A 24,401-nucleotide genomic window follows, 5' to 3' on the forward strand; every position below is an offset into this window, starting at 1 on the left:
TGAACAAAAGCAATTTTACTGTATTCAAATTTAAATAGAAGCTGAGTCAAAATTTAAAATAGATGAATACAAATTAAACACAAAAAGTGAATAAAATGGCAAAATTATTTACATTTAAAACTGATTAAAATTTTAATCTTCTACATTTAATAAGCTGATACTAAGAATATATGACCATTAACACACACATACACCCCTATACATATACATATGTAAAAGTTATGTAGTTGGAGAGAAAAGGGATTTTAAAAACAGTATCACATATTACTAGAGTCTCATGACCAGAACCCGGGGAAAGGAGTGGAGGGAGATATCAAACTTACTGTTTTTTTTTTAATATAAATATTTTATTTTATATAATTCTTACATATTTTTTCATCTTTGCACAATGTATGCATTTTCATTTTGGTTATATTCCCCATACAATTGCACCCCCTCCCCTTATTTTGACTCTAGTCCTTCCTTTCCCCATCCCTCTGTCCCCCTGCCCCCCCCCACCCCGTAGTGTGTCTTTGGTTTATAGTTGCTTGTTGATTTTGATTTTTACTTTGCATTGATAGCAGGAATTTAGAAAACCTAAATAAGCGACCAGGAAAAAGACTAATCAATACAAACTTACTGTTTTATGAAAGTGATTAGATCACCTTCTTTGAAGGGAATACTTTGTTTTTAAGTAATTGTGTACAGTATTAAGAATTAGATCAATTTGATAAAACTCTTATTCTGCTTCTTTACACTAAAGGATATTCAATGTATTTACTGTACTTTTAAAACTAAGTATCATCCAATATACTTTTTCCAAGGTGTACAAAGCACTATAAATCGAAACAAAAATAGAGATGACACTCTGAAGTGGCATCAAACCTGTGTACACATCTAACATGAACACACCAAGCTTTGACGATTACTTACCACATTTTGGTTAATAAGATGTGCCACAAATTTCGAAGCAGTCAGACAAAGTTGCTAAAATGTGAAAATTGAGACAAAGTTAATCTATAAACTAAAACCAATTTTCACTTACTTACAGAATCTACAAGTTACATACTCTTTTTAAAATTTGTAACATGAAAGGATAATTTTCACATTATAAGTTATAGGATAAAAACTAATATGTGAAAGAGCAGCATTTTTGGTTAATTATTTTAGTTATTATTTTTGTGGCTGATTAGTGGCCAGGGATAATTAATAGATGAAAAGATGTTCTCATAAATACATTTTTTAAAAAGACTCCCTATGTAGAAATCAACATTGCTTTTTATTGTTGATACTGGTTGTTAGTTGGATCCTTTGCAGTAATCTACTTACAAGCCCATCCTATATACCTTATCATTTCGTCGATAGCCTTTTCGAAAATTAAGAATTAACCTCTTGAGGATCAGTTCTCCGATTTGTGGAAATTTTGAATTGATAATAGCAACCAATGCTGCATATACATGGGTGAAGATTGGAGAAGCACTTTGTGCTTGCAAAACAGATCTGGACAAGAGGCCCCTGTTTTAATAAAGTAAAAAAAAAGGGAGTCAACAATAATTAACAACTTAATTAGAAGAAAAAAAACACTTAAAATGTAGCAATATTACTAGTTGGTATAATAATCACAAAAGCTAAATCAGACATTAATTTATACCAGTTATCTAGGGAAGAATTTGTCTTACTAATTAATAAAAACTACTTTTGAAAAGGCAAAACTTCACCTATGCTTTTGTAATTAGATTTTACTACATCTTTTCTCTAAATATAATTCCTTTTTGTTTATTATATCAAAATATGAGTTTGAGATTTTTTTAAACATCTTAGAAATAAATTTAACATTTATAAAAATGTGAAGGAAAAAAGGCCTACTTTAAAAGTACTAAACTAGCTAAAATAAAATTTCTCTGACTCCATCAATTATATAAAATTAATTCTGAGATTAAAAACACATTTGGGTGGTTTTCACTTTTAAACCTATTTCCAGTGAAATGAAAATGAAGCTATGGAATATTCCTATGAGCAATATAAAGACACAATCAAAACATTGCAAGAATAATGCTAAAACTATGAAGGACAGTAAAAAAATTCTCTTTGTAACTGATTTTGAAATGGTCATTTTTTTTTTTTAAATAATAAATTTTATTTTTATATTCCCCCATACAATTGCAAACGCCCCATTCTGACCCCAATCCTTCCCCTCCCGCCCCCCACCCCCCAAAAAGTGTCTCTGGTTCATAGATTTTTGTTGATTTTGATTTTCACTTTCTTATATTCATTTTCCTGGTCCCTTATTTAAGTTTTCTAGATTCCTGCTATGAGTGAGACCATCCGGTATTTTTCTTTTTCTTTTTGGCTTATTTCGCTAAGCATGATCCCTTCCAGCGCCATCCATGTTGCTGCAAATTACATGTGTTTATCTTTTTTGAATGCTGAGTAATATTCCATGGTATATATGTACCACATCTTCTTGATCCAGTCATCTATTTTTGGGCATTTGGGTTGTTTCCAAAGCTTAGCTATTGTAAACAGTGCTGCTATAAACATAGGGGTGCAGGTGCTCTTTGGAATTGATGTTTCTGTGTCCTTTGGGTAAATACCTAGGAGTGGAATTGCTGGATCATATGGAAGCTCTATGTTTAGTAGGTCCAGAAATCTCCACACAGCTCTCCATAGTGGTTGGACCAGTTTGCACTCCCACCAACAGTGCAGAAGAGTTCCTTTGAAATGGTCATTTTTTAATATGCATTTGCAAAGGGAGAGATGGTAATAAGTGGATTAACTGGAGAGTCACTTTTAGCAATATAAGGACAAATAATTATTGGACTTCCAGGAGGCTGAAAAATAATGTCTTAATAGTTATCAGGCTTAGGTATGACAACTGAATCACTGGTGTAGAAAATGAGAAAAGAGAATCCAGCTCATTAATTTAAGGTTTTATGAAAAACATCTAACTTCTCTGAATAAATGGGTGAGGAATGTCTACCTTTGAGGACACTGGCTGCCTTTTGGTCAATTTTCTATCCCCCTCATAACATGCCATCCCTTAATTTATTTTCCAATGATTTCTGAGATGATAATCAAGTCATTTGCAAATGACACAGAAAAACAGCCTTAAGATTTTAAAATGGGGCCTCCCTGTGTCTTCATAGGTTAAGACGCAACCTATGAAGCTATCTGCAGTCACTGAAGCACGCATTCAATCCCCAGCCAGGGAGCAACCCACATGGCGCAGCAGACCTCTCCTGACTCTCCCACTGCTCCCCTCAGCAGTGTACTTCGGTCAATCTGCCTGTTTTGTTCCCCACTCTGTCTCTGGTGAATCCTCTCAACCCCCGCACCTCTGGTCAGTAACCCAATTCTTGTATGCAAAAATAAATAAATCTTTTTAAAAAAAAGATTTTAAAATGATAAGTAGAATATGATACTTTTATTTCCCATTCCTTTAAAATAAATATTGCCAACTTAAAAATAAACAGACGATGCTGTATTTCTCTTCCACTTTTCTAAAAGTTATTGCTTATCTTTCTCACATCTTTCACATTCTCACTTTTTTATTAGACGTTAAACTGGTTTGAGGTAACATATGTATATACTCATTTAACTAAATTTAAATATCTGTTTATTATTGGAACTATTCAATAAACAATGCCTGCAAAAGTCACTAAATGACATCAAAGCTTCTTCAAAATGCAAAAACTCCATACAGCTTCTAACAGTGAGGCACAAGTTATGTTAGTGGCTTACATTTTCGTAAGAATTTCATTTTAAATAAATATTCTCAACTACCCTTAAAATGAATTAGCACAATAAAGCAATGACTAATGTTCATATTTATATTATGTTCCTTTGATAAACTGCTATGAAATAATACAAATAACTAATGCTTACCTTCCTCTAACTATATTTTCTTGAAGAAGTTCTTGAATAATAATACCTATATTAGAAATGTTGACCTTGTTGATAAGACCATTGATTGACTTCTTTAGGGCCTCCCAGCTCATCCTCTGGTATGCTAAGCTGAAAAAAAACAAACAAAACAAAATGATTTTAATAAAGAAAAAACAATTACAATGGGCCTCCCCTCGGGGGCCCCACATGGCACGACAGACCTCTCCTGCCACGCCCGCTGCTCCCCTCAGCAGTGTATTTCATCGGTCTGTCTGTTCTACTCCCCGCTCTGGCTCTGGTGAATTCTCTCACCCTCCCGCGCTTCTGACTGTACCCAGTGCTTGTATAAATAAATAAATAAATCTTTTAAAAAAAAAATTACAAGAGAAAAATAGACCAATTACAAGAAAAATACCATGTTCCTTTATTTTTAACATTTTTTACAAAATGACCCCAAAGTGCAAAAAAAAATTATATAAATATACAAATGATATTCTAAAAGTTTTAAAAATAAGGTTAAAATATTTTTTTGTACACATGATGCTTATATACAGATTGCTGCATCATAATATTACATGTAAAGTTATATCCACGTGTACTGCGATTTGCAAGACTTTTTCTGTCAGTACATGCTTGTTTTATAACACTTCATTTATTAAAACTTGTCTTTAAAGGAACATTTTAAAGTAGAGGTAAGAGTTACTTGAATTACAATATAAAATACCCAAATCATAAACATAAAAAGAAAAATACTGTTTTTCTTATAGAAGCATGACATATAAAAAAATTAAATGTCTTAAACTATAAAAAATGATGATAATTACAGGAAAAAGTAAAATGATATGCTACTATGGAGCTGAAAGATCACTCTAAGTATTTTAACAAACAACTTTATATTTAAGTAGTAGTCCCTCAGTCCTTCCAGACGCCTCTCTGTAAGTCTGGTGAAACTAATGGAATTCCTGGAATACTGAACACAAATACAGAGGATTATGAAGGATTACAATTATATCAAAATATGAAAAGAATAAAATTTGATATAGTATTCTATGTGCTCTTTAACACAATAACAAATGATAGTAGGTCAATATAATTTTTATTTACACGCATATACACAAATATTACATTTGCAACAAATATTCTGTCAATATTGTGGTCTGCTGCCTACACTCCTCCCCCACCAAAAATGATAAATTTTAATTAGAGATGAGTCAAAATAAAGATATAATGGATTGCCTGAATTCTATCCATGAATGACCTCTTGAAGGTCTATAGGTTAAGAATCTCTGTTCTGAAGTGGTAAACTAGTCCATCTTCATGGAATAATATAAATTCTTTTTGTTTTTTTCAAAGATTTATTTATTCATACAAGAACCGGGGTATAGGCCAGATGTGCAGGAGGGTGAGAGGATTCACCAGAGACAGAGAGGGGAACAGAACAGGCAGACGGACGAAATACACTGCTGAGGGGAGCAGCGGGTGAGACAGGAGAGGTCTGCCGCACCATGTGGGTTTCTCACCAGTTGGCCAGGATAACCTGCAGAGGCTGCGGACAGCTTCACAGTGTGGCGCTCAACAGCCTGCGCCACCAGGGAGTCCTGGAATAATGTAAATTCTTGACAGCCAAATTTAATCAGACCACAGGTGATTTTTTTTTTTTCCCATATATACTGCCTTATATACTAAGTAAAACTGACATACCTGTTTTTATCTGTAATCTGTTCTTGCATCATCCTGAGCTTTGCAGGAGGAATATAGGCTCCACCAGTACGTGTAAGGAGAGGATCCAGCTCATCTTTCTTCTTCTTTACAGTAGGTTCATCCTGAGCAGAGGAACTCTGGGTTACTGATGATTCTGGGCTTCTTCTCCCAGGAGATGGAGTTCTACGGGACCTCTTCCGATCCACATCTCTTTCTCTGCGTTTTTCTCGATCCCTACTTCTGTAATATTAATTTTTTAAAAATGGAGAAAACACACATTTTTAAGTGAACGGCATACTAAATGAGTGAGAGCATAAGTGGGTCCTACAAATTCAGATAAGGAAAAGTGGTTTGAAAGGTGAGGAACTAAATCTAGGTCTTCAAGGGTAGATAGGGTTTATGCTGGGTCTGAGTGGGGGAGAGGAAAACTGAAAGGAGGGAGGGTGGTATTCTGCAACTAGAAGAGGGTAACTACTAAAAAACCAAGGAGTGTTCGGACCAGAATGAATAGTCAGGAAATTTCCTGATTCATACAAAGTATGATGCAAAATAATATTTGGAAGGATGAGTTAAGCAGACTTTGAAGTGGGGAGTCATTAATAATTTCTGAGTGGAACAGTAACATAAAAAGTGTTTTAAAAAAGATAAAATGGCCCATGATACACACACACACACACACACACACACACACACACACAGACACTCACACAGACACACACACACACATATGTTGAACTGTACAAAGGAAAAACCAGAGTTTATTTCTTAGGAATAAGACTTATTAAAAATATAATACTTGAAGTTGTTACTTAGTAAAGTGGGTATTTTTATCAGAAACCTCAGAATATCAAGTTTCTAGCTAAGACAATGTGAAAAAAAAACCAAGCATTTTCTAGTCACAGTAACGCTTCCTTACTAACACAGGCGTATCCTTTCTTAAGTGAATACTTTTAAAACGAGGGTATTGCTCTCTGAACCTATTAACAACTAATAACAATGAGTAAATCCTTGCTTTTTGCTATCTTTCTAAGAAAGGAGTTTGTTCCTTTAAATACTGCCATGGAAACTCAGATCATTCTGCTCATGCTTGGCGCAACCGTAAGTTGTATAATTACAGTGAGAAAGGAAAGTTTCATATGATCAATGCGCTAACAGGAAACCAATGGATAGACTTTGACTAAATCTAGAGGGCAACACATACAGAGAGGAAAAAACAGTCACCACCTAGACATCAGTGGAGAAGCAGTTTAGAAAAGAGACCTTAAATGAATGCTAGTGTAGACAAAAGACAGAATGAACAGAGGGAGAAAATGTGGTTTCAAATAGAAATGCCAATTAGTCATAAAGGCAGGTACTCTGTAATCTAGGCACTGATTTGCAACTGAGTTGCTTACTCTTACAGTAATATGTTCCAAGAGAGTAAGGATTTATTGATGTTGGTTGTGATTCTTCTGAGGAACACCTGGTGAGAGAAATCTAGCTGGCTGATAAAATCCTGTCCTTACAACTGTAATAAATACTACAGTTCCTTTAGAGTGCAGAAGTAATAGTCTTCTTTGAATCTAAACAGAAACATTTTTCTTCAAATGCTTTCAAATGTTAGTCTTTACAGTCTGTATAATACATAGACTGTTAGTCTATTAAGTTACAGTGTGACTAAGTGCATTAAATGAGACTTTATGTTCATACACTGAATCAAACACAAAGAGTTAAACTCATGTAATACAATCAGAGGTTAAGGACAAAAACATGGGTTTTGGAGTGAGAATTGAGCTCAAATTCTCATTTCATCATCTACCAGATAGGTAACTACATCCTTAGGTTAAGTTATTTAGTCATGTCAAACCTATTTTCATATATGTAAATTGGGAAAAAGTAGTGTGTAGATTCTAAGAGTTTTGACAGTATTAGATAATGTAGGTATAATGCCTAGCTTTCCAATTATGGTGGTAGTAATTGTTCTCATTAAGGTGTCCATAGCTGAGAGCAGATGAGTATGGTTTTCAGATTAATTTAATCTTACATTTTATGTAATTAGAAAGAAAGTAATGAGAAGGACATTTTGGCTGCAGATATCATATTATGCACTTAGCTCCAAACTGCAGAGGAATCTTACCAAAATTCTTTTGGGGGGTAAGTCTCAGGAGTTATGGAAGGGATAATATGAGAGAGACATCAAGAAGGATAAAGAACTTAGTGAACAATGACACATGGAAGGTAAGTTTTTGAAATTGGATGACTAATAAGATAGTAATAAAAGTGTCCAAGATTCAAGTAAGAATAATATATATTATGTCATACATAAACTACTTTCTTTCACAGATTCTCTCATAAACTCATATATGCCAAGTCCTCAGGTTGTATGGTATAATCGATAGAACTCTGGTCAGACAGACTGGACTGGCACTGATAAACTTCTAAAACATAAATGACTTAACATCTTTAAGTCTCAGTTTCTTCAGCTGTAAAGCAGATATCATAGCATTTACTCCATATATTTACTGCAATAAGGAGTTAAGTTGCATTGAGTCCATATCAGAAAATCCTTCTAAGAAAGCCCAGCATTTAGAATATTCATTTAATGTTAGCTGCTTTATTAGTATAGTTTTTATTATAAAGCATGAAGAAAAGATACAAATATATTTTTTCTATAATTAAAAATTTCAGTACTAACCGTGACTCCATGCTATTGTCGAAAGAACGTCCTCTTCTGGAATGCTCATAGTCTGACCTGCTGTAATCAAAGTAATCTCTGTCCCGAGGGGATCTTTCTTGTTCTGCATATCTAATGCATAAATAAGAAAGCCAAAGTTATAAGCTGAGAACAATTATGCTATAAATACTTAGGGAAGTCATGTGTTGATAAGGCTAAAGTAACTCTATGACTGATCATTGTCTTGCCAGTTTTTTAAAAAATAGCTCATTTTGTTCACGGCCATTCATTCACTCACTAAGAATTTAAAAGGAACCTTTCAGCGTGTGCAAAAACAACTAGCTTTTACTTAACTAAACTTATTTATCATGATTCACTCTGTCCTCAGCAATAGGTTATATTTGTGTATCAATTACAGTTAGCATGAAAAATGCTACCTTGCAAATGACTTCTTTCATTTAGTTGGTTCATTTTATCAAAGCACTGAACAAGACCAAAATCATTGGCTGACCTCAATGACCATTTTAACTCCACCCCCAAAGATTATATTCATCAGTTGTTATTCTTAAAATTGCATTATTGAATAGCAGTGAGAATGGACTGAAATTATCAGCAAACAAGAATATACAGCATAAGATCTTAGCCTTAAAAGTCAATAAAATCAGAGAATCTTTAGACAAATTATATTCACACATATTATAATAGCTACACAATCCACATTTTACACTTTATATACATATTTACAATTAATTTATGCACACATGTAAAGTATGTGAATACAGAGACTTTATATATAGATATATAGGGAGTATGAAACTGATGAAAGGTAGTAAGTAGTTGCAAACCATGGTCATTAACTGGATGTCCATTAAATAAGGGAGAGCAGAATGTAACAACAACAAAATATATATGGAGTAAGGAAGATATTATACCAAAGAAATAAAGTTAAAAGGGCACTTTTCCCTTTGTTATTTAATGGTCATAGCTTATTAAGTGAAATAACTGAAGTCCCAATATGAATGCATAAAGAACATTAATGGTAACATTTCTAGATTTTTAATTTAAACACAATTAATAGATATAATGCATAGAAAAATATGTTGAAAACTATAAAGAGCTACATAAAGATAGTAGTAATAGCAAAAGAACTTCAAAATAATATGATTGCAACTTATTTTCCATTTTATAAACACACTATTTAGTATTTAAGATATAAAATATTCTCTTGAACAGTCATTCAAAGATCATGTGTCCTCAACAACACTCAAGTAATGTTTATAAATCATTCAAAAGAGGTTGTTCACCCTAAAATTAGCAAACTAAGAGCAAACTTATTTCTTAAACTTATTTTAAAAATTTAAATTGCATTTGGAATACATGAAACTGTTTACCTGTCTTCTGGAGAGGAAGTCCTCTGATATGAATTGTAGTTTTCCCTTCTGTCATGACCAGAAGAATGCTTTCAAAGGGAAAAAAAGAAGGGGAGTGGGCACTTCAGATTATGTTAAAAACATACAGACAATGAAGTATCTATTTTGGAAAATCAAAAGTGTATTTATTAGAAAGTTTTCAAACTTTTTTTTTTTTAAAGATTTATTTTTATTTATTTATTTATACAAGCACTGGGTACAGTCAGAAGCGCGGGAGGGTGAGAGAATTCACCAGAGCCAGAGCGGGGAGCAGAGCAGGCAGAAGGACCAAAGCACACTGCTGAGGGGAGCAGCGAGTGGCAGGAGAGGTCTGTGCACCATGTGTGACCCTCCTCCGGTGGCTGGGGAGCAGCCGGGGATTGAACCGGTGCTGCAGAGGCTGCAGGCAGTTTTGCAACTCGGTGCTCAACCGCTGCACCACCAGGGAGGCCCTCAAACCTTTTTTTTTTTTTTTTTTTAATTATAAGAATAACTCATGTTATCCACAATGTATGTAATACAAAAGAAAATTTTCAGGACATCCAAGGTAAATGTCTGTGGAAGATACCTATAGACGTGATGGACAACATAGTGTTTATTAACTAAAAAAAAAAAAAAAAAAAAGAAATCAAGATAGAAGAGAATTCTCAATTTTTTGATGTCAATAATACTGCACTTAACTCTTAGCTCCTTTGGCTTATAAAAACTACAACTTTAGTCTAGATCATTGAATCTGAATAAAATAGCTCCAAGAAACTGACACTAATAAATGTGAAATTCATTCTATTTTCAGCAAACATTTGAGTGTCTGATATGCATGGCACCATGTTAGGCTCTAAGGATTTTAAAAACATAACTGCTAAGATACAGCTCCCATGCAAACACTTGGGAGAAAAAAGATATGAATAAGTAACTTCAATGTAACATGAGATTAAAAAGATAGGTACATGACAAAGAGATAGGAACCAATCAGTTTGAGGACATGTTAATTCAAAAATCCAAATACATTTAAAAGGCCAAAATAATTTATATATGTAAATATACATATATATGAAAACAATTTTATACCACTGGTCAACATTCATATGGAGAAATTTTTTTTTAAGAATTAAAATATTTTAATTAATCTAAGTACAAGGAAGGAAAAATGATGTTTTTAAAAGTCCTTAGTCTTGAAATCTATGAAAAATAGATCAAATAATGAGTAATGCGTTCTGCATACTTGTATGCTTGCCTCCTAAATGAGAAGATAATTTAAAAATAGGAAATTATACTGCATAAAATTAAAAACAAGCTCTAACTTCCTCCTCTTTTAAAACTAATTAGTAGCAGCTTGAGTCTAATATCATTGCAAGTAAATTACCAACAGTCTCATCTATTAAATTTTTTGACAATATACACTAACTAAAATAATCTATGTAGGTAAATAAACATGTAATTAAAATTATTTACAGTAGTCATAGTTTACTTCACATCGAATGAAAATCCTGTTTCTAAGGTGTATAACATAATTTAAAAATTGTTTCACTAAGTAACACATTGATGTAGAATTGTTCAATATGTATCACATATCCATAAAATTTGACCACAAGATCCTAAGGCAGATATGGAACACAAGAGTCATGCCATTCACAGCAGCATCAAATACAGTAATTGCTCATCAATATTAAAAGACATAGCCCTTCCTGTGTAGACACTCTGGGGAGTAAAAAAGGAAAAATGCTCAAGTAATTTAGGATCTTGTAGGAGAGATGGTTATCGGGATTTTTGTAATGAAATAGATTATGTACTTCAGAGAAAGATAATGAAGAAGAGGAGGAGGAAGAAAAAGAGAGAATAATAAAACTATTGTCTGCTTTTTCTTTTACAAGGCATAGCAATTATTTTGATTACATTAGGGAGAAGGCCTCAATTCTGTGTTAATGATTTTTAACACATCTCCGCAACATCTGTTACGAGCAAGGGGGAGAAACCAAAAATATTGAAGTCGTGAATCAAGATTTCGTAAATATGATCAAGTTAACAAATGACTGGCACACAGAGTGAGTGCTAACAGGAGATCCTGAGTAGGGAACAATCATTGTGATATGGAATACTGAGGGATGACAGAGGGTAAAGAGGGATGTGAATTAGGCTTTGAGAGATGAACAGGATTTCACTAAGTGAAAAATCTTTTTGAGGTGTCATCCAAATAATATTCTGAATTCCTTATTTCCCTTTTTAGATTATAAATCAGAGCTATACAATAGTTGAAGATAATATACAGTAAAAATTACCTAAACTGTTTATTAAGCAAAACAAATATGGTACGCCATGCAATCACTTGTACTACCTAACAGTGTAGAGAGAGTAGTACAGTTGGTGAGTGGAGCAGGGTGCCTGAGTCCAGAGGCTTGGAGCATCCAAGCCTTCAAGTCTTGGAACAAGTCTTCAAGAGCGAGAGAGAGGAGGGGCTGGAAGAGGCAGGGGGCTGGCTTCCAGCTAGCTAAGGAAGATACAGTGAGGTTTCACGGAAAAACAAGGGGTCCTCAGCTGAAGCCTAATGAACAGATAGATGTACACTTCCTTATAGATAGAGACCTCAGAATATCAAGGGAAGATTTGAATTTCACTGAGGTAAGAATGGGTCCAACTGTTAGTGGACATTTTGTAGCTAATAGGATGCAGAGGGAGTTAGATTAATCTAAGATCTGGCTGAGAGGGCAGAGCCACAAAGTGTGAAGGGCATAGTGACTGAAGATAACCACAGCAAGGCTCAGGGGCTATCATGAAGATCCAAAAGGACCACAGGAGGGAAACATGGTAAAGCATAGATTAAGGAGAGGTTCTGAGAAGGGATAACGCTTCTTCCTCTGTATAGAAGGGATTAGTTCAAATCTGAGTGCTCTTATCTCACAATCCTCAGTCAAGAGTTAGTTCCAACTAGAGGTGTTCATTCTTTTTATGTACCCATCTCCTATTAGAATCTGCCATGTACTAGCTCACAATTAATGGAGAAGCACTCAACCAATGAGAACAAATTTCAAAGAAAAGGTATCTACTGACAGAGGGGGTTAGCCATCGAGACAGTGAGTGCCTACCAAAGGAGATATTCAAGTATAGGCTATATGTTTAGCTAGCAGAAAGGCTGGAGAGTATCTTTTTATACTTAAAAAAATCAGAAAAGATGACAGCAGAGCCTCTAAGTCTCACAGTCTCTAAGCATATCAATTCAGTTTGGCTTTGTACCTGCTATCTAAGTTAAGGATCTTAAGTTGACTGGTTCTCGTTAAAGGAAGTTTAGGGGTACAGAGCTAATGGAGGAATGGAATGGAGAAGTACTTAGAGATGTAATCAAATAAAAATATACCTTCTCCCTTTACTAACTCTGAAATAGGAAGTGATGTGCTTGCAAACAGATCCAAGGACTATGTAGATTGAAAACAAAAAGAAGTGGAATGGTTTTTTAGGCAGAGGAAGTTTTGAAAGCAGATTAAATTACTGGTTCCTGTTACTTCCCAGATGTCATGTCCTACTATTCTCTCTTTCTCATAACCTGCTTCAGTCACATTAGATTCCTGCCTTTGCACTTGCTGTTCCCTTTGCCTAGCACACTTACTAACCCCTTATTTCCTTCACATGTTTGCTGAAATGGCTACCTTTTCAATGGGTACATCCTCTTAAAAACTGCAATCCCCTAATGCTACTGATCTTCCGTGTCCTATTTATTTTCTCCTGCAGCATAAGATGAGTTTTTAACACTCTAACATACAATATATCAATAATTACATATATATTAAAATTTGATTTGTCTTCTACTACTAAAATGCAAAATCCACAAAAGCATTCTAGCAGTTTTGGTCACCATTTTGCATAAAGTGCTTAGAACAGTCATTGTGAATAGTAAAACTTCAGTGAATATTTATTGAAAAAATGAATTAGTATAATGCATGAAAAACAGCACAGGATAAAGACTGTTTACTTATACATATGAAATATGCAACAATAGGCTCACTTGTAGAAAGACATGTAGGAACTATGACAACTAAGAAAGGAGATACCCATATTTTATTTTACATTTATTCAGTAAAGCATACCCTGTGAGCAGAAAGGTAGAATTTTCTGCCAGGCTTGTAATTTATTTTTCTTTAGCTTGAGCCCACTCACATGCATTTTTTTGATTCACTCAGGCATTGAAGTGTGTGTATGCGTGCACATATATGTGCACGCACACACACACCTTTTAAGGTCTCTCAATTGCCATCTTGTACACTATTCCCATCTGGCAAAGTATCTACAATTGAAATTGTATGTTAGGTATCTGTATGTTGTCTACTGTCTGAATCTAATGTCCTAATTACATTAATCATTTTGGTTTAAAGGCTGGGCAACTGAGTTCAAGTTTGTTTTTTATTATAAGTTTCAAACACTTACTTTTATCTGTGCCACACTGCTTTTCATTTTCTGTTGCCAGATGATCTGAGAAATCAGACTCTTTAATCAGATCCAAATAACAACTACTAAATGGTATGAATTCCTTGACAATTTACTTTTTCCGTTTGTAAATGTCACCTATAAAATACACCAAAGAAAGTTTTGTTAACAATGATAAAAATGTATGAAATAAATCTTAGTTCTGCACAATGGACATTTGATCACCTTGTATTTCTTAATAATTAGGCCCATATAGAATTAGTAATTAAAAATTAAAAAAAACTTAAATAGTTCTATATAACAATGCACAAAGAACACTATAACAGAACACTATAGTAGAATGAGAACAAATTACAAGTTTAATAAGCACCATAAGCTAGATTTTTATTCTAAAGACTGAAAGTTAATTTAATAACTGACATCAGATAATTTATTCATAATATTCTCAGTAAGGGAGATCTATACCTTCCTTAAAATAGTATTGTGAAATTATAAAAAACAAATAACCAGAGGGAACAATATGTAAGACAAATTATATAAACTGAATATAAAATATCCAATGTTTCTAAGTTAAGAATGATATATCCAATGTTCTTGTAATAATGATCACTCAGAATAAATATACTCCACATGGAACTATAAAGTGAGAACTAAAATAATTAAGTCTTACTGCAATCTAGCAAAAGCACAATACTTCAGATATATGCACATATGAGAACTATGTATTTGGCTCAGAATAAACCTAGTCATCGACATTAAATGCTAAAATGTCCTTCAATATCCAACTGTTAAATAAATTTTAGTTTTTCAAAATGCTGAATTGATAGTTATGTTCACATAGAACTGTCATTCAAGTATTTTACTGAAACTAAACATCTAAATGACTTATGGTTCATGGAAATTACCTATCTAAACAGTTTATAGTGTATTAAAATTATATATCCAAATGGTTTATGGCTTATGGTATGGTGCGTGGTAATAAAATCACATAAATAAAGTGAAGTAGAATAAAAGATTAAAAGAGGCAGAGACTATAGGGAAATAATCAAAATAACTAAATATGACTAGGATTTTTTTTAATTTGTGAGAAAGGATGTTTCAAGTTATCTGAGCCAATGATTTCTTTTTGATAAAACCCCCGAAGGTCAGATAATTTATTTTAATATCCTAAGCAAGAGTATCAGTTAGTTGTAGACTTAAAAACTAGAAACATGACCTAAGGATACACAGTGAATTATACTGGACTGGTTATACTAGTCAACACAAATTCTAAACAATTATATACAGACATTTGGATCTTTAGTCATGGTATTCTTAAGGTTTTTGTCCCTGACAATCTTCAAAAATGGCACTAATTAATTATTCATTAGATCACATATACAATTTGACACTAAAAAGCACTGTAAAGCTGCTATTCTTTAATGTAGATGGGGATGGATACCAACGTCTAAGTCAAGAATTGCTTCTGCTAAAATAGCATGTAAAAGCAATATATATGAGATTATTTACAAATATCAATCTTTGAAATGCAATTTCACTCTAAAGCATAGCTCCACTTAAATATCTGCAACTTCAGTTAAATAAACTAACATGTCTTCAGGTGAATTCCAGGGGAAGAGAACCAGAGAATGGGATAATTGTCATGTATTTCTTTGCATACTTATGTCCTTTATCCTCTTGGTTATTTTTCTTCTCTGCTGATTATTGCTTCAAAATCACCATTGTACAAAAAGAACTTGCTGCATTGATGAAAGATTCATATTCTGCACTGTCAATTACCACTAGGTCAATAAACAGCCACTGGCCATGGTTGGCTCTTAAACACCTTAAAAGTGCATGGTGTAATTGAGAAAATGAATTTTGATTAGGTTTACACTTAAATATGAATAGCTAGTGGTTATCCTGGATAACACAAATTCTAAATGATTGTACAGACATTTGGACTTTTAGTCATGGTACTCTCAAGATTCTTGTCCTTGACAATCTTTAGAAATGGTATCAAATAATTCTTCAGATACTGGCAAAGTAAAATAACTGATGGCCACATTTACGGGAAAATTTTTTGGTCATTTTTCTAAGGAAAACTGAGACTATGGGAAGTAAGGGGTACTAAAATAATTCTCATCCTAGAGTTTTTCTGTACTATTATCACCAATGTGTGACCTCCCAGTCTTAAATTGTGCTGTGGGGCTGCCATAATACCAAAAAGTCTTTTAAAATAAACGACAAGGGCCTCCCCAGTGGCACAGAGGGTTGAACTCAGTGCTGTGAAGCTGTCCACAGCCTCTGTAGTGCCGGTTTGATTCCTGGCCGGCCAGGGAGATTCCCACATGGCGCGCAGACCTCTCCTGCCACGCCCGCTGCTCCCCTCAGCAGTGTTTTCGGTCGTCTGCCTGTTCTGCTCCCTACTCTGTGTCTGGTGAATCCTCTCACTCTCCCGTGCCTCTGGCCTGTACCCCAGTCCTTGTATAAAAAAAAAATCTTAAAAAAAAATTGTATTTAAAATAAGCAACTAGAAAGCCTGGCAGTAGAGATACTATTACCATTACAAACTTGACACATGATCATGACCCACTGAACAACAGTAGAGATATGGATTAAATCACATCTCCAGAAGATAATGGGGTATGAATCAAATTAAAAAATGGCCTTCCTGGCAGCTACAAAGGAAGAATTAACAACTAAATCAGAATGTGTAAAATGGGTTCCTGTTTCAAAACAGAAAAATGATGTCAGTCTAAATCATGATGTACATCAGAGACTAGCTAATCACAAATTCTTATTTCTAGTTAATTCTGACACATTTGTTCCAAATTCTGACACATTTATTCCAAATTAAGGAATTGTTATCTGTGTGGACTTGTGTTCTAAAGATACCACTATTTACTATTCCAGCAAAGCTCTACAAATTTTGCCCAGCCCTACCAAGACTATCAATGACTATCTCTAGTCTCACAAACTCCCTAAGAATTTTCAATCCTAAGACACCATGATTCCCTATACTACCTTGCTAATGCAAATTAATAAATATAGCTATGACTTTTGAGAATATCACTGGTATTCTGTTGGTGGGCTTTCGCATAGAAGACAAATGACTTCTTTTCTCAACAATTCAATAGCATGGAGAATCAAAAAAAAGAAAGCAAAGATAATTGCTACAGAATAAAAGAGAATTAGTCTTAACAAATAAAATGTGTGGACTGTGTTTAGATCTGGAGTTGAACAATTTGCCCTAATTCAAAACACAATGTGTTTTTATAGTAAAACCCATGTAAACTTGAATTCAGCACTAATTCAATTGACTAGTATCTAATATCCTCTATCCAGTCTTTCTTTTAAACAGAGGTGGGCTGAATGCCTTATTGCTGCACAGGGACAAAATAAAAATCCAGTAAGATCGTTAACTTGCTAGCAATTATCACTGTATCCACATCATGGTTTTCTGGTTAGAAGAATAAGAATAGAGTAAGATGTGGACTCTCAGTATTATTTAAATCCTTATAGATACATATTTTCTAACCAATGAAACTTATCTTAGTATGAACTTAAAATAATATTCATTTAAAAATAACTTGTTACCTAAATACAGTGGCCAAGTTGATAATAACGAATATATTCTAAATTCTAGTATCAGTAATATACACACTTTTTTAGAGAGTATTTTTCTTAACATATAATATATATTCCATTAAGACAAAAGTCATTAAAAAATATGGTGGTGAGTGTCTCAAAAGTTACTGATGAGCACTGGTGAGGGGAGGCTAGCCATCACATTTAAAACCAGTCAAAGGGAGGACTGTCTATAGAACTATACAGTAGCTCTGCAACTTAGTTATTAAATCTACACAAATAGATTCACAGCACATAACCATGAGTTCCTGAGATAGTCAGGTATTAATTAACTATTTTTGCTGTTTTAGAAGTTAATAAATTGATAAATTACAAAATGGAAACAGGTAGTCTCTACTATCCAGAAAATGTTCATATCTTAAGCTGATCCATTCTTTCAAAGTTTCAGATAGCAAAGGTTTTGATGTTAATGTGAAGTACTACAAATTTTAAAACATGAATAATAATAACTTTAAGGATTTCATCATTTAGTTTGCATACCTGGAATTCCCTTTCTCCAGGTAGAATATGAACACGTCATTTGACAAGACTTAGCATCCTCTTTTGCTACCGTTCCTAGGTCTTAGATCTGGTTTCTCTTCTCAATCTTCCAAGACCTTAAAAAATTTTTTTTAGATCTGGTTTCTCTTCTCAATCTTTCAAGACCTTAAAAAAAATTCCCTATGTATTTTATTTCAAATTACTGTATTAATGAGTATTCTTTCTGGTTAGAGTCATTTTTTTCCTTTGTACCCTTTAACCATAATCAACAAATAATTTTCTGATCATCGAGTATAATCTGTTACCTTTCCATGTCCCAAATGTAAGTGTAAAACTGACAATGTTGTAACGTAGAATGCTAATACAGTTCCAAGAAAAAAATGCATAAAGTACTATCATCATCCAGATTTATACAGAATATGTCCACAGGGAAATTCTGAGTTCAACATGTGCATGCTTGATACTTGGACTAATTGGAAATTCCTGCTATGAGAGCAATTTATCTTGAGTTTATAGCTCTCCCAGCTCTTCTTAGCACCACTATGTAGATTTTATGATAAATTATTAAACTTCTTTCTCCTTGTCACAAATAAGCAACTCAGCAAAAATACACCTGTTCTCCTGGGTAAGGAAAATATTTTACAACAAGGAAATGCAATTTAAAAATTATGAAGATTTTCTACTAGTTTCAGCAAGCACCAGACAGCAAAATATTTAACATTTGTAGAAAGCACTTTAGACTGTAAACTGAAAACTATGAAAATGTAAATTCTGCAATTATCTCAGAAGTTCAGAAAATGAGAAAATATTTGACTAATGGCTTGAAATGTACTGCTTTTTTCACTATTTCAGAACACTTTTACTACTGTCCCACTGGTATCCTCAACCCACTTTAGAGGAACTCACCAAAATATACACCACAAATTGTTAAAAGGAAGTCAACTAAAAGGATTCCCTTAAGTATGCTATTTTGTATTCTATATAGGAACAGTGAGTGGGCTTGGCAAACTCCACACCTAACAGTTAAAAACCAAAGACCTTAGTTGCCAAATGGAAAAAATGGTAACTTTAAACAAAATTGAAAATAACTAGTTTAAATGCATTCTCAATGAAAGAATGCAATTGAGAGTAAGTAATGGTATCCCCAGGAAAACCCCAAACAGGATTCAAGACCCAACCTCTTTCCTCGTTAGCTCCACTCCTCCCCTACACAGTCAAGACTTTTTTTGACAGATATGTCTACACTTCATGCCTCCAATTCCTAAACTCCTATTAATCCCTCTTCCTCCACTCCCACTATTCCAGAGTACTTATCAAGATTACATAATAAGTATATACTCTCACTGTGAAATCCAGGGGCCACTTCCTTCTATTATCTGACATTGCTCTAAAATTTGGTACTGCTAGACCCCCTTGCTGAGGTTCTTACTTCATGACTTAGAGGGATACCCTGCTCATCTGGGTTACTCCTTTCTTACTTCCTCTGTCCACTCCTCTCACATTTACTATCACAAAGTTTTGTAGTCAAATCCCCTCCAATTTATGGCAAAAACTCCCCTACACTAAAAATTAGGACTAAGGGGAAATGAACTCTAAGCACTCTTTGTTCTTTATACCCCCAACCCCATCTTCTATAGTTAACCTTTCACAACTAATGCATTTCTCTCCAACTTCATTCCCTGAAAATTGGAAAACTGATCATGTTACACTCCTAACAAAAATTCTTTGTTCCTTGGATGTTAACAGTAACATCAAAAGAAACATTTGTTGATCGTAGCCTGATGACAGGCTGGAGGAGACACTCCTGGCAGAGAGCTGAACACCTGACTCAGGACACCTAGACTGCCTGGAACCATCTTGGACTTGAAAATCCAAAGCCCATCACTTCCTTCACATCCTGCACCCACTCACCTTCCTCCCACACCTCGTATAATTACAACACACTGACATTTGAGGAGCCAATTATTTTTAGGCTGTCAATCCTGCTGACTCCCTAGCGGTCACCTCATATTAGATGTTCTCCTGATACAGAGTTTGAGCATAGGACCCAGGTTGGTCTCTTACAGTTATCTTTGCTTGTGATTTTTGTCTATTTGATTTGTTCGTGACTGTATTCCCAACACAGAAGGTCCTCAATACTCTCCACCATTGTACATGGGAGGTTGGGGAAAGTATCCTATAGGGAAAATCCCATAATGAGATCATCTTATGTTCATTTTTGACCTCGCTAACAGGGTTTTATCTCTAGGCTCTGAGAACTTTTCCAACTGGCCTTTAAAAATAAAAACAGAAATTACGTATGTATGTCACTGACAGGTTCTACTGTGTTCCAAAAGCAAAAGAATCCTTTGAAAATCTGCAAAGCTGCTCAGAGAAAACCAGGCTTTCAAATTAAAAGCACATTCCACTAGGACAAATTCAAATGTATTCTGTTTTCCAAATCTCCATTTTTTTAAATTTTAAAAAGGAAATTTTGTCTCTGCCTACTGCATCAACAATCTGTCTTCATATACTGTTCTTTAATAGAAAAGGTGATAGCAGAGTAGCTCTATTTACTGAATAAAAACAACTCTAGGGTATATCTGCTGCTATCACACATTCAATCATTTAAATTTACAGTCTTCTAAGTTCGTCTCCACTAGCCTTAGTTTACCCAAGTATCCCTTGGTTCACAGCTCAGAATTTCATTCAATGAGCAAATATTATCATTATGGGTCTTCCTGGCCTAGCAATTAAGCCAAATTTATGCCCATTTTCAGGTGAATAATAAACAAAATCCAAATATCAAACCTACACCTCAAAGCTACATCACAATCCTCACAGCTATACTTAATACCAACTTTTTGGTAAAGAAATAGCTAAATGTTTCGAATCATGCCCTGAATACTTATTCCTTCATTTTGTGTTAAAATTTTTATTTGTGCAGTAGAATCTCCTTGGTGAGGTTATAAAAGTTGAAAATTTTTTACAGGACACATAGGAAGACAATTTAAAAAAGTGATGTTAGAATCATAATTTATAATTATATTAAAAAGTGGTTCAAAGAAGTACTGACAGAGAAAATGAGAAAGTGTACGGTTAAAAGAAACAGCAGTGTGCTCATATTCTTTTACTTCGTTACCCCCTATTATTTGGTAACAAATTAACAGTGTTAAAGGCAGTTTGTGTAGAGTGGGGTGATCTATACTCTAAGTTGCACAGAAAGCACTGAGGTCTGGGAGATGAAAGTTCTCACCTTCATGTAAAGAAAAGCCTAAGGGCTGTAGCAACGTACTATACACACAATAGTACTAGGTAAGAGGAAGCTCAAGTAAGTGGGTCTGGGGTATAAAGAAGTGGTCTTAAAGATGAATCTTGAGGAAAATGTAGAAAAGGGCTGAAAGGGGTCATTATCTGGGCAAGAGAGAAAGGTCATTATAAAATAATTTGGAAGATTCCAAGTCGAGTAGTAGAGAGTGGCTACAATAAGTGAAAAGGAACGAGATGGAAGCTAATGCATAAATGACTTTGTTTAAACACTGAATCTTTTAAATTTTTGGTCAATCCTTATATATATCCGGAACCTAGTACAGTACCTACATTTAATAGATTACAATTCTTAAAATTAAATTGAAAAGGGTGTGTGTAGACTTTGGATGCTTTCTCCTATTTCTTCTTTCATACAGTTCCTTAAAATAATATTTTGATAATTTCCTTACCAAGGAATATCAGAGCAGACTTAGCCGTTCAAGCCCCTACTTTTAGTAGTCACTAAGTTGCTAGTCATCAATTGCATAAAGACAGCATTATCAGGTGCCACCCTCTATCTGCCTTCACCTAATGTTAATTTAATATGGAGGGCAGTGTGAATAAACCTTTCCACTGAGAAAAATATCATTCTTTAATAGGCATAGCAAAATGAAATCGACCCTGAAATCACAGTTGTTTCAACTTACATACACAAGTTTAATGAGTATGCCACATGCCTTCATACCACTTTGCTTCCCCTCTCCAAAAATCTGTTTCTCAGCTTCCTAATAAAGTATATGGATTGGATATATTCTTCCAATTCTCAAAGTACAGCTTTGAAAGTATTTCTGATTAGTTAATTAGAGTTATTCATGTACCACATTGCTTTAAAGAAAACCAGGATGTATTGGCTTCAAAAGGGAATTTTATGAAGCAGCCCCTGGACACTGTATTTCACTACAGAAGCTCCTGTAATCAATTTTAGAATAAAGCTGTTCTTTTTTTTTTTAAGATTTATTTATTTATTTATACAAGAACTGGGTACAGTCAGAAGCGCGGGAGGGTGAGAGAATTCACCAGAGCCAGAGCAGGGAACAGAACAGGCAGACTGATGAAATACACTGCTGAGGGGAGCAGCGGGTGCAGCAGGAGAGGTCTGAGCACCATGTGGGACCCTCGCCGGCGGCCAGAGATCAAACTGGTGCTGCAGAGGCCGCGGGCAGCTTCGCAGCCCAGCACTCAACCGCTGTGCCACTTTATTCTGAGGTCCAGAATAAAGCTATTCTGATAAACAAATTCAAGGAAAAACTCAAAGAGAATAAATTTTCAGGTGGAAGTGCTGAACTCTTACTAGCCTGTCTCATTTATGGGTTAGGCTCAGGGATATGTTAAATACTTGTCTCCAATGGATGTCTCCACCCCATTATGTAACCTATTCTATAATCCAGTTCTTATGTCTCCAAGTAAAGGCAACCCATACTATCTTTTAGGTATCTGTTAATTGGAAAAGAACTATTGGCTTGGCTATACATAGGAAAACTTACTTTAATCCATTTCTTCCTTTCCTGTTGTGCTGTTTCTTCCAGTGTCTACTTGGAAAATATACATACTGAGATAATATATTTATGCCACAGATTTAGTAAATATGGAAATCTGCTGAAACCCATATCCCAGGGGCCTTTCTGTTTCACCAGCTTCCCATGCCAGCAGTCTCAGACAGAACAGAGAAATGCAACAGGGGAGTTTTCAAAATCTTCAGTGGGATCAGCTACAATGCCTTGTGTTTTTTGTTAAAACTAGCTCTACGTCAGTCATGACTTATATCAAGTTAGGGATAAACCAGGTGATACAAAATTCAATCTAGGGGCCTCCCTGGTGGTGCAAGGGGTTAAACACAGCAGCATGAATCTCCTCAGGGAGCTGTCCACATGGCACAACAGACCTCTCCTGTCTGCCCGCTGTTCCCTCCCCTCAGCAGTGTATTTCAGTCAGTCTGCCTGTTGTGTTCTCCATTCTGTCTCTGGTGAATCCTCTCACCCCCCCAACTCCGCACCTCTGGCCTGTACCCCAGTTCTTGTATGCATAAATAAGTAAATCTTTACAAAAAAAAATCAATGTAAATATAGCAGGCAATAAACAAAAAATACTATTCAATTTACGGCACAGGCATTAAAAACACAGCGTACCTCTATTTACTGTTAGGTGATATCTGGTACAATGGATCATTTCACAATATACAATCATTAGGAAGAAGAGTTAACTTCTAACAATTCAGATAGAAAAACAGCTAAGAAAGGCCATTTAAGAAAGACAGGTAAATAGTCTAGAAGTCTCAGAATTTCAGAGGTGAATGGAGCTAAATAAACTCTCCAAAGTGGGGAAGGGTGTGACAACATAGTAATACGGAAATACTGGCTGACCATGAATCAAATACTTAGCAAGGAAGGCAGCAAACCTGACTCTGGGGGTGCAGGTAGGGATGAACCCTTGGAGATGGGCTACAGTATGATTCACAAACTAACATAAATTAATTTCATGTGTTGGTCTGGGAAAAAGAAAGGATTGGAGGTGGGTGGTTGGGGGTCTCATTCCTATTTTTAATTCAACAGGATGGGAGTGAGGGCCAGTAATTTACTTGCTAACAAGTTTCTTGGAGATACCAATACTGTGAATTCAGAACAAATTTCAAGAAAAACTGGGCCAGGTATTAGTCTCAGAGCCTAGCCAAATGAGATGGGCAGTCTCCATGAAAGTGGCATGCACACTAAAGTAAAGTGGTCAACCATTAGGAAAAAAGACTAAGCCCATTTCTTTTTTCCTAAAGGTTGACCACTTTACATAAGTGTGCATGCCACTTTCATGGAGACTGCCCATCTCTCTATTAGAGAGAATTCATCAACTACTCATACCCTAGCAGGAACAATTCATTAACACTGTATACCAGGCACTGTGAACAATGCTTAAATGCATTATTTTTCTTATCCTCAAAACAACACATTGAGGTAAGTGGTATTACGTATTTT

At 34.8% G+C, this 24,401-nt stretch overlaps 1 protein-coding gene across 3 annotated transcripts in view; it reads right to left on the bottom strand.

Annotated features, from left to right (window-relative positions):
* Positions 1–24,401, bottom strand: part of CWC22 (CWC22 spliceosome associated protein homolog) — a 49,218-nt gene that overhangs the window by 23,871 nt on the left and 946 nt on the right. For 2 of the 3 annotated variants that reach the window (XM_054699904.1, XM_037523650.2), the window contains exons 2-8: positions 14,041–14,178; positions 9,610–9,677; positions 8,240–8,350; positions 5,566–5,805; positions 3,865–3,993; positions 1,326–1,494; positions 913–966 (exon numbers count right to left, since the gene is read on the bottom strand). In XM_054699904.1, the coding sequence (XP_054555879.1) occupies positions 913–966; positions 1,326–1,494; positions 3,865–3,993; positions 5,566–5,805; positions 8,240–8,350; positions 9,610–9,677; positions 14,041–14,067 (798 nt within the window). In that variant the 5' untranslated portion in view covers positions 14,068–14,178. Of the gene's footprint in view, positions 1–912; positions 967–1,325; positions 1,495–3,864; positions 3,994–5,565; positions 5,806–8,239; positions 8,351–9,609; positions 9,678–14,040; positions 14,179–18,150; positions 18,267–24,401 lie in introns of all 3 variants that reach the window. The other variant, XM_054699905.1, reaches the window with a different exon arrangement.

The sequence above is a fragment of the Talpa occidentalis genome, unplaced genomic scaffold, assembly GCF_014898055.3.
Source record: "Talpa occidentalis isolate TD23 unplaced genomic scaffold, MPIMG_talOcc4v2.1 talOcc4.3, whole genome shotgun sequence".
NCBI lineage: Eukaryota > Metazoa > Chordata > Mammalia > Eulipotyphla > Talpidae > Talpa > Talpa occidentalis.